Genomic DNA, 10,770 nt, shown 5'->3' on the forward strand with positions numbered 1-10,770 from the left:
ATGACGTACCTCTGGAACTCCTGTGCCGGTTGAACTTAAAATTCCCTTCAAAGATCCACGAGTTTGTATTGTTTATCACTGAATCTAACAAACCAAATTCAATATAACCTTCCGAGATTGATGAACCATCTATGTAAATGTGTCCATCGTGTACTTCCAAGAAATTGCTGTAACTTGTAGTAGGTGTAAAATAAATATGAGCTGATGATTTAACATGTAGAATTCCTGATACAATGCCACTGTACCAGGTCATATTACCGGTGACCACAAGTTTATCTGTTATTTCAAGGAAGGAACTGGTCTTATATGACCCAATAACTAACTCGTTTGTTGTTAAGCGACTCAGTACATACATCTTGGCATTGTTGTAGTTCCACGGAGTGAAAAACAGTGATTACTGCCAACGTTATCGTGACCATTACCGTTTATTTCAACTGTTCCAGATTTGGTTAACTTAAGGATGTCAACAAAGCTTGTATCTGAAAGGTAATCAACTTTGCAGTTTCCCCCTGCAGCGATCAAGGTAATCAAGTTTCCTTCGCTATCATATCCGTGTTGCATCGTTTGACCACTTATCTGCAAGGTTCCATCATGCACCAAAATTTTCCCTGTGCCAGCAAAAGTAACATCTGTCAGGTAAAAATCATGCCCGTCAACTTCGAATGAGCCATCATGAATGAAATGCAGCGTTGTCTGTGAAATTTCACCTCCTCCTAGAACTTTTAAACTTCCAGCGATACTCATATTTGCAATATGCTGGTAAAAAGGATATATATAAAGCACCTCGTTTTCTGGTATAAATGTGTTCCTGTGATTGGAAATAGTTCCAGTTCCCTTGAGATAAAATACGTTTCCATACAGATTAAGAGTTTCGCTGCTATCCCCGATAGACAGGTCGGTATTTACGTTTACATACACAGAACTATAGGTTGGAGTTCCTGGGTAATGAAGCTCTGTTGTTTGGGTTAAATTGATCTTTCCGCCATTGAGATATGACTGGTCTCGTGATGAACCAGTGATGGTTACCAAAATATTAACCTCAAGCTCACTACCTTCAATATCGATAGTGCCTGAAAGACATAAGATTCAGAACATACAAGTCAGGTATGTATAATATTAAATTGGATGAGCATTCCTACAGCTATTGAGCATTCGATGAAAAAAATCCACGAAAAGATGAAAAGAGCAACCTATTTTCATAAACAGATTTTGGCGGGTTGGAAAGTTCAATGACGTGTTTTTAAATAATTCAGTGATTTAATATTTAAACCAAATACATAGAAAATGTAATAATGGTAGTGAATCCTTAATAAAGAAGAGCTTGCATATTGAACACGAGTATCATTACTTCAAAAAGTATAAATGGCAATATATATTTACATTTTGTTTTACACATGTTAATTGACTGTACAAAGTGCATAAATACCATTATATTCATGGGAAAATGTTCATTAAAATCAACCTAAAACGACCAGTCATTTTGCTAAAAGACATGAATATAGACGAACCTTGCGCACAATGGGTAAGTTAAATTACGCCCATGAATATATGAGTGACTATTGAGTCTGTCATTTCGAGGGCAGAGTAGATGCGTCTTAAAGGCTTCTTGGAGGAAATGTAGAATGATGATGACCTTATATTGATTTTAATGCAAATCATGTGAGATATTCTTATCCATGTCAAGGAAAAATACAGAAAATTGATGGTAGCAAACGCATTGGTTCAATTACCAATAATTACAATATAGGTCGTAGACAATATTATCAGCACAATATAATCAGTTAATTAAATTGATAGCTTTTAAAAAACAATAACCAAGAGACAACAGATAAGTTTAATAAAATATCATTAAAGGTTACAATGTAAATATTTCAAATGGTTTTAATAGACTCACTTTGTTCCAAGTGCAGCTTGTCAACTTTCATGTGTCCGATATGGAGGTTAAGGTGAGCGCCTCTGATTAACTTCAGGAACTTCAAGAACTTCAGCTCATTTGAAGGCTCTGACGAGTACAGATTTGCCTCAGCACCATTGAGGTCTATGTATAAATCTGAAAATTCTCTCTGGGTTAAGTTCAGCTTTGTATATCTGTCATACACATAAATACCTTCGTCTCCTGCAAAGTTGATCTCACAAGATTGCATAACACAGTGATTACTTCCTCCACTGAAACTAATCCATCCCCCTAACATGACATTAATGATTCCTGACGTAAAGTTCGAGTCTTGAGTTAACCTTAGACCACTATTCCCGTATATCTGCACTGATCCATGATTATGAAATGGAATATTCAAGTTACTTGTCTTGAATACATGAACAGCACCGTAGTTGGTCACACGTGGAACACCAGATCCACTTTTTGACCAACTAATACCCAGCAGTCCAACCTGTGCGTACGCCATAATTGTCAGATTGACAGAATTGGTCAGTGTAAAACTCCCATCTGTATGGATCAAGCTGTGATGGATTTCATAATTTCCACCAATGTTCAAACCATTTGGATGCATTGTACCATAAATCTTCCAGGTTGCAAGCTCCTCCTCTGTCGACACACTCCTTGCTGTTCGTGTCGAGTAACCATGAAAGGCTGTATATGAATCATAAACCTCTATAACAGCAGTTTTGATGGCATTTACACTTGCGCCACTACCGGAAAACAAGATGTTTTTGGCTCTGCATGATGTTCCTAAACTAAGGTGACCATTATATTTTAATTCAATTGATCCAACGTCAAGTTTTCTGTTGAAAGCTGTTTCAATGCTCAAAGTTGATCGGTACAGATCAATCCCACCAACAGATCGAAGGTTGGTCTGGTTCCTGATTTCAGTCATACCACTAGTAGCTACAAACTGACCAACAGTTTGACAAACGGGCGATGTAATTGTTAGTGTCTGGGCTTCCATTGTCAATGTTCCCTGTAGGTTCAAATGGACATCATCCAGAAACTCATGATTGTTTCCTCTAAACTCAATGTTTCCTGAAGTCAGCATTTCCACCTTTCCATTGGTGATTTGGCTCGATTTTGTCAAAACTAATGCGCCTAGTTCGACAGAAATCTGACCATAACTGTAAAAATCAGAACTGATTTGGAGAGTGCCATCGATGACTATTTTACCATAGTTGTAAACACTAGTTTGGGAGCCAGATGATAGCACACTTACAGTATGACCATGTTCTATGTGAATAAATGCTGCTGCTTCAATTAATAGGGAGCTATCGCCCAACAGTTGTAGTGTTATGGGCCCATCTGCGATAAAAACATCATCATAGAATCTGAAATTACAATCACTTATTTGCTTATAATAACTCCCTACATACAATAACTCTGATTTTCCATATATTTCTACATCACATTCAACAGTTGCCCTTTTCCACTGCAAAAGTTCATCAATAGCAATCCGTCCATCTCCACGAATAATAGCATATTCCCAGTACATTTTGTGAACTGTTAGATTCTGGTTTACCACCAAATCACTGTTACCAGTCACAGATATCAATGATATGCTATTCAGTATGCTCCCGAAAGTGACTTTAGAACCGGACAACCGCAGTGTGGCCGAGCCAGCTTCTACTGTGCATTCTGTTGTGATGTCGTGTATCCCATTCACGAAATCTAATTCATTATCAGCGTCAATGTCAATAGTACCGGTACAAGAGGTGTCAGAAGTCAGTCTCAGCTTGCCTTTCATAATTTGCAGTTTACCATGGTTGTGCATGACGGGGCCAAATGTTAGATATGTATCTACAAAAACTACAAGAAGTCCGAAATTGGAAAAAATACCTGACTGCACAGGCCTTGTACTTTCCAAATGAAAAGTTCCAGTTTCATGATTTGTGATTGTACTAACGCCGAGTTTCAGTTGGTTTCTAGTGCTTCTGTAATATACATCACCGTGGTTCTGTAATGTTATAGCAAGAGTATTGTGGTAATTTCCGTAACTCGACCAATTATTGAAAATATCTATTTGTCCATCATTGTAGACTGAACCTTCTCCTGATATTGTTCCCCATGTCCAGACCACTTGGCCATGTATTACAATCATCCCATTGATGACTACATTTCCTTTTAGGAGTAGCCTTCCATTTTTATGCACAGTAATGTTACCAGAAACAGTCAAGGTGCTTTCAATGGACAGTTCTTGAGTATAGTCACATGAAAGAAGTGCATGATCATCACAGGGAGTTCCAAGGCTTATTGATTTGACAGAAACCTGGGAATTTACTCTGACAACAATATTCGTTGAATGATAGCCAATGTGAGCATTGCTGCCTTCAGATGGAAGAATCCCATTATGCCAATTCAAAGCTTCATCCCAGGAGCCACCGCCGTCACTTGACCAAAACACACCATCGCCTGATTGACTGCATTCCTCCTGACGAACACATCGATTTGACCAATCACACCACACACAGTCAGCAGAAGATGAGCAACTCCCTGTATCATTGTAGGCAAAGCACTGTACGCCTGCAAAAGTGCAATTTTTATTTTTAGAATGTATGATTAATTGAAACATTAATGTTTACATAGTTTGTCTTATTCAATATTTCAAAGGTCTTTTAAAATGCTGTGACTTTGGTTCGAATCCTAAAAGATTTTAATAATTTTCATTTGATTTCGATGGAAAGATCCGAACATAATAAAGAATAAAAATGAAATACCTGAACTGCAGCTACTTTGAAAACACATTTGAGGACCAGAGCGTGTTTTGGAGATGCAAAGGTTACTACTTGGATGCCATGTACACAGGTTGAGGCTGCTACAGGAATTGCAGTCAGTGTTACCTTTGCAACTATCACCTGCAGATACACAAGTCAATAACAACCCTAAATTGTCAGTTCCTAAAACCAACAGATACAGCTATTTTAATGGCACATTTTGATTGGTCACTATATTGGGTTATCACTTTGTGCAATCCATTTACAACTCCGTGATCTCTGAGCTTTGAGAAAGTTTACATACTACATCTTAAACTTATCAAGAGGATTTGATATCATTTCATAATAGAACTTATTTCAAATTTCAAACATTCTAAGTCAAATTACCTCAACTAAAGCGTCGTGAAAGGTGTGATTTTGAATTCTATTTATCCGGTGCACATTGTTTTTATTTGCATTATAGGGTAAGTTTCTATAAGACTTCCTTAGTCCTAAATTTCCCATTTTAATGATAATGATGACTTTGGCTGCTTTGTCAGGAAGTTAACATAAGGAAGATGAAAGTAAACAGAGAAGGAGGAGGGCTGAATCTCTGTGATTGGAAGCCTCAACGTCTTTATTGAAATGAGGAAGAAAACTCACTTTGTTGATCTATGTTCCCTTGAATTGTCACGGCATTAGATATATGTAAATAGCTGTTTGCATAGAATGAACCACTAATGGAAACTTGACCACCATGGAGAAGAGCTGGCCCATTGATTGCGGCCACTCCTAGACATTGCAGTGATCCATCATGTAGCTCAAGAGTTCCTGTAATACATTTTAAATAGCATATATTTACAAAATTGAATTTTGTTTCTTTAGATCAAAGGAAATATTTGTACTTCTCTTTATCATGGTCATTTGATCATCATCTGGACGATATGCCGATAGTATTTATTGGCAGTTCTTTGAAAAGAGCGGTTTCACCAAACAAACCATTTTACGTGCAAAACAGAGATCATTATATTATCAATATTTCTGAAAATAAGATGCGAAGCTTGGAATCATATTTGACTAGGGAAAATGCTAATAAATTTCCACGAGTACCATAGATAATGTACTCACCTACACTTAAACCACCATTTGCTTGGTTACCTCCATTTAACTCAGTTGTTCCGCCATTTATTCGAAGTATTCCAACACAAAATGCACCTAAAAACGAAAACGTACTTATCAAAGCAAGAAACAAGTAGAAGGTTATTACTCATAATTTGTGATCAATGGTAGATCAGCTTTTAGTTAATAACTCTAAAATTTGTACCTTACTTCCAATGTCATACAAGACAACCTTCGTTTGAAAACAGTTATGTAATGACAAGCTGAACTAATGCATATGTTGTATACAGAAGAATATGGTCTTACCTTTTAAATAAGCATTTCCAGATATTTGTAGTTTATTGACAGTGACATTTCCCAAACAGTCAAATGATGTACCCTCATCCACAACGATGCTGCCACGTCCACGTGCTGAACAGGAGTCAAGCAAATCATGTGTCCCCTGACCAAAATGGAGTGTTGCTTTGGCCTCAACTTCAATACTGCCAGTAAATGAAGTACTGCCTTTGAGTAGAAGTTGACCTCTCTTCATTTGAAGGTGACCAGTGCTGCTGAATTGCAGATCAAACAGTGTTTCATATTCTCGCCGTGTTGAAACAACTATTTCCCCAGCGGAGTGGAACTTTCCATCACCATTTTCACCTGTGTATATTTTCAACGGGTAGTTTATTTCAATAGCTGACGATTCCTGGTTCATTAAATATGAACCATTCAAAACATTTAGTGTGGTATTAGCAATGACCTTGCAGTTTTCGATTATTGTAATGTTTGCGTTGCTTTGTGTTTTGCTATTGTCTGATTGGAAAACGACTTGGTTAACGGTCATATCAGAACTGGAGATGACACCACCTTTCCAAAGTAAAACGATTACATTTCCTCTTCCACTGAAATTGCCATCAGTCAATTCCATCTTCTCTATGTTGAAGGAGACTTCATCGAAATGAACTTGTCCAGCTAGTATAGACAATGACTTGATAGGCATTTCCATTGTATATAAAGCTTCTGTTGCATATAAGTGTAGAATGCCTGCATATACTTCTATTGCCAGACTATCAAGTTGTCTATGCCACTCAGATGAGATTCCCACAAAGATATTTGCTCCGTTCACAATCAGCTTTGAACCCTTGTTGAAATACGAATTGTTACCAAGGTCAACTGATCCATTGTTTCCAAGGAACGTTAATGTGTTCATTTCTCCTTCTAGATGATAGGATCCTTCAGATGTGGAAGAATCAGGGACCAATACAGTGATGGACGATGTGTTTCTCCTCATAACTACTTCACCATTATTGTAAAAGCCAGTGCCACAAGAAAACCCTGCTGAAGTGATAATCAGTGAACCAGAGTTAACAAAACAGCATGAAGATCCATCATTGTTGTGGTATATACTTGTTTGACCTTCGATTATGAATGTTGCTCCTTCTCTATTTAGAATGGTTGAACCACTGCCAAGTTCAACAACAAGGTAGGTCCTGATATGTGCCTTTCCTGTGATGACCAAATTACTAGATTCTAACACGATTGTTTTTCCAAATAAATTAACCTCATCGAAGATGACAATGCCAATGTTCCGAATAGTCATTGCGTGTATGTTGGCATTAAGAGTGTTTATGTTTATCTCATCACTATGGACTGTCGGAGCAGATACAATACCACCAAGTACATCCAAATTGGAAACTGTAAGATTTGCTCTTAACTCTAAGGTGCCTTCAATAATTGTTATCTTTGTCATGCTACGTCCAATTTCTTCATTATCTTGTTCTTGCAATATGACATGCGAATCACTCTTTTTCAGGATCAAAGTCTGCAGGCTGGACAAGGAGCTTAACACTAATGTTGAACTTTCCACTTGAAGTGATCCACACTGTAGATTCATTGCTTCAAAACTTTGATGATTGTCAGTGATTATGGTTGTGTTCATTCCAGCTTCGAATGAGCCTTTCAGTAGAGCTGAATCTCCAAACTTTACAGTAGAATTGTCGGCAACATTAGTGTAACCAAAATTATGGAACTCTACATATATATGGATGTATGTTTTTGCTGTGGGTGCCAGCGACTTGGCGCTTGCAACCTCGAAAATACCATGATTCTGAATCACACCGATGCCTCTGTTGTTGCATTTGTGAAAATATTTGTCACCGCCCATAGTCAATGTGGCACCCTCCATAATGATCAATCGACCACCATCTTCAATGCAAAGGGTATCTCTGATCAGGGCAGTCTCTTCCCAGGATCCTCGTTGACCAATTCTTACCATCAAATTTGAAAGATATTTTTCATTTTCATAACTGTGGTGGAAGCTGATGAGTTGTACATCGATGGATTTATCTATTGATGGCGATGTAATACTCCCACCATAAAAATCAAGATTGTCAATATTCATGTTGTTTTTAAGCTGTATGACTCCATTGAACATTGTCAAATTTGTGATGCTAGTATCCAGTGCAACATCCAGAGTGCCCCCTTCGATTTTCATGTTGTCAAGTGTTACTAGAACATCACCAATCAGAGAAAGCTTGCCTTCTGCCAACTCGATATCATTGATTTCACTCTCCGAGTGGATCACTATCTGTAATTCGCCATTGGTAACAGAGAGTTTGTTCAAAATAAGATTGCTAGTTGAAATCACAGAACTTCCCTCATTGACTCGTAAAATGCCATCGCAGAACAGTTTTGATTCTTCATTAGAATGAAAAGATTGCACAATGGTCTCTGTCTTGGCACTAGTGGTGAATATTCCATAGTTGTTAAAGGTCGATTCAACTTTAAAATCACCTCCTTTGGCTTGTATCTCTCCAAAATTAGTTATTCTTGCACTTATTGTCACTGACTTTTGAAATATTACTTCACCGTAAATTAGCATTTCATTGACGACAGCATCTGATGTCATGATATGTGTTTGTTCTTGCACAAGGAATGTAGCATCACGTCCTATGCAGAGATGGCCACCATCTTCAATTGTTAGAGCTTGTTTGAACCTTGATTCAAAAACTGCAGTCTGCGCCAGTGTCAAAGAGACTTGCTGTAGGGAAAGTGAGTTCATGTTGCGAATGTTGGTATTGTTTGCTATGATTTCTCCATGACCTTTCATCACTCCTCCTCTCCAATCGAGCTGTTTGCAAAGAAGATGTCCTATCACTTCTACTGTTCCACTCTCAAAGATAAGATTGTCGATAGTTGTGTCTTTCTGTACGATAATAGTGCCTCCTGATACTACAACCAGCAGGAGATGTACGGATTCTGTTATCTTAAAAACACCAGCACTCTTGATTTCAATAAGATCAAAATTAGTGGCAGATACACCAGCAAACATGGTCGCAGAGTGTGATACCTCAAGTGTTTTAAGGCGGGCATAAGCTGGCGGGGTGATCATAGTTAGGGATGTTGAAATGTCACTTGCTTTGAGTGTACCGTCTCCATTTAGAATTGTTTGTGAGATGATATGTTCTCCAGTCTGGAACATCAGTGAGCTATAATCCATAAGGTCTACACGGCCAGATATCAGTGAAGCACCTCTAATCGATAAAGTTGTTTTCCCACCGCATGTAATCCTTCCATAGCTTTGGAAATTTCCATGAAGTTCAACAACGCCATCTGACTTATGATGTTTCAAAATGGCAGATAGAGTACCAAGATTGGTCATTTTCCCCTTTGGTGAGTATAATGTCATTGGGGAAAGAAAATGAAGATGTGCGGAGGAGGGTACAATGAAGTTTGAATCAGAACTCAACACCAAAGACCCAGGACCAGAAAGGTTACCAACTGTATTGATCACTAAACTGCCCAATTCTAGGGTCTTCTCATTATCACCATACAAGACTAACTCCTGGACGTTTAGCTTAGAGTGTTGTCCACCTTGTATTCCCCCAGCAGACCAAAGAAGATTATCGACATCACAAAAGTCAGCTACTGTGAACTGGCTATAACGGTTTTGAATTGTTAATTCTTGACAACTCATGTTAGAGTGACTCGATAACTTTCCTCCCTGTATTATAATTTCGTGGACGTAAAAATTCAGAAGATTCTGGTGGCTGATTAATGTTACATAGCCATCCTCGTCGACGGTTACTGAATTTACTCTCTGATTCTGCACGCTGTTTTGAATTGTCAGTATCCCATGGCTTTCCACGTTAATATCATTAAGCACATCACAGTTGGAAATCTGAACCTCGGCTGTGCTTACAGCTAAAACACCCTGCACTGTAGGACAAAGCAAAGTTAAGGTTACAGTTACGATACAGTTATCATTCATGATGTACATAGTAACACTTGGATAACACCAAAAAATGCAACCAACTATTTTGTGGAAAAACATAGTTTAGGGGTCCCTTTACTTTCCAAGGTCAAAATTTGTTCGAAATTAAAACACTAGAAATAACGTCAGAACGAGGAGTTAACACATAAAGTGCGAGTCTAATGGAGCACTTGTGGGCAAAGTTTAGACACTTTTTTCAAAATTTTTTGCAGCACGCACTACACACTGACAACTTCTGGGGCCCTGTTTCGTAAGTTTCGTAAATTTTGACGGTTTTGGGGTTCCTAGATAATATAATGGAAATAAAAGACTCCGCGCTGACCATTAACGTTTATTTATGGGCGCGGGCTCGAGGAAAGCCAAATTAACGGGCTTGGCAAGCCTCGCCTGTTAATTTTTGGCTTTCCTCTCGCCCTTGCCCATAATTTAACGTTAATGGTCAGTGCATCGCCCGTTATTTCTATAAGTCAGAATATTTAATCGTAATTAACCTATGTTGATTAATTGAGGTTGTAAGGAGAAACTGAAATATTTATTGAATATGATATGTGTTTTCCTCAGGAAATTTAGCCGACTGTCTGAGCAAAACATAAATACACATTTAAAGATATCGTTCATTTTTGTTATAATTACAAGCAAACATAATCTAAATATTTGTTCCGATATACAAGGTGCTGTTATCTGTATTTCAAAGAGTCATACACATTATTCAACGAACGAAACAGTTAAAGGTTTTATCAAACGGAAATTTCCATTGAATT

At 37.9% G+C, this 10,770-nt stretch overlaps 1 protein-coding gene across 1 annotated transcript; it reads right to left on the bottom strand.

Moving 5' to 3' along the window:
• Positions 1-333: 333 nt before the first annotated feature.
• Positions 334-6,739, bottom strand: LOC139137526 (uncharacterized). Its single transcript, XM_070705677.1, has 6 exons — positions 6,061-6,739; positions 5,764-5,850; positions 5,299-5,466; positions 4,660-4,797; positions 1,895-4,465; positions 334-1,070 (listed from the first exon to the last, which is right to left on the bottom strand). Exons 1-6 carry the CDS (start codon positions 6,734-6,736, stop codon positions 343-345), a joined length of 4,368 nt encoding a protein of 1,455 aa, XP_070561778.1. The 5' UTR covers positions 6,737-6,739; the 3' UTR covers positions 334-342.
• Positions 6,740-10,770: the final 4,031 nt, after the last annotated feature.

This window comes from Ptychodera flava, chromosome 7 (genome assembly GCF_041260155.1).
Source record: "Ptychodera flava strain L36383 chromosome 7, AS_Pfla_20210202, whole genome shotgun sequence".
In the NCBI taxonomy this organism is placed as follows: Eukaryota; Metazoa; Hemichordata; class Enteropneusta; family Ptychoderidae; genus Ptychodera; species Ptychodera flava.

What these genes read in the sequence shown, in the direction of transcription:
- LOC139137526 (XM_070705677.1), bottom strand. Translation starts at nt 6,736, where the DNA reads ATGCCTATCAAGTCATTGTCTATACTAGCTGGACAAGTTCATTTCGAT. An exon ending in TGGAAATGCTTATTTAAAAG is followed by an intron (nt 5,851 to 6,060) that starts GTAAGACCATAT and finishes TTTCGTTTTTAG; the next exon opens with GTGCATTTTGTGTTGGAATA. An exon ending in CAAGCTGCACTTGGAACAAA is followed by an intron (nt 1,071 to 1,894) that starts GTGAGTCTATTA and finishes TATGTCTTTCAG; the next exon opens with GCACTATCGATATTGAAGGT.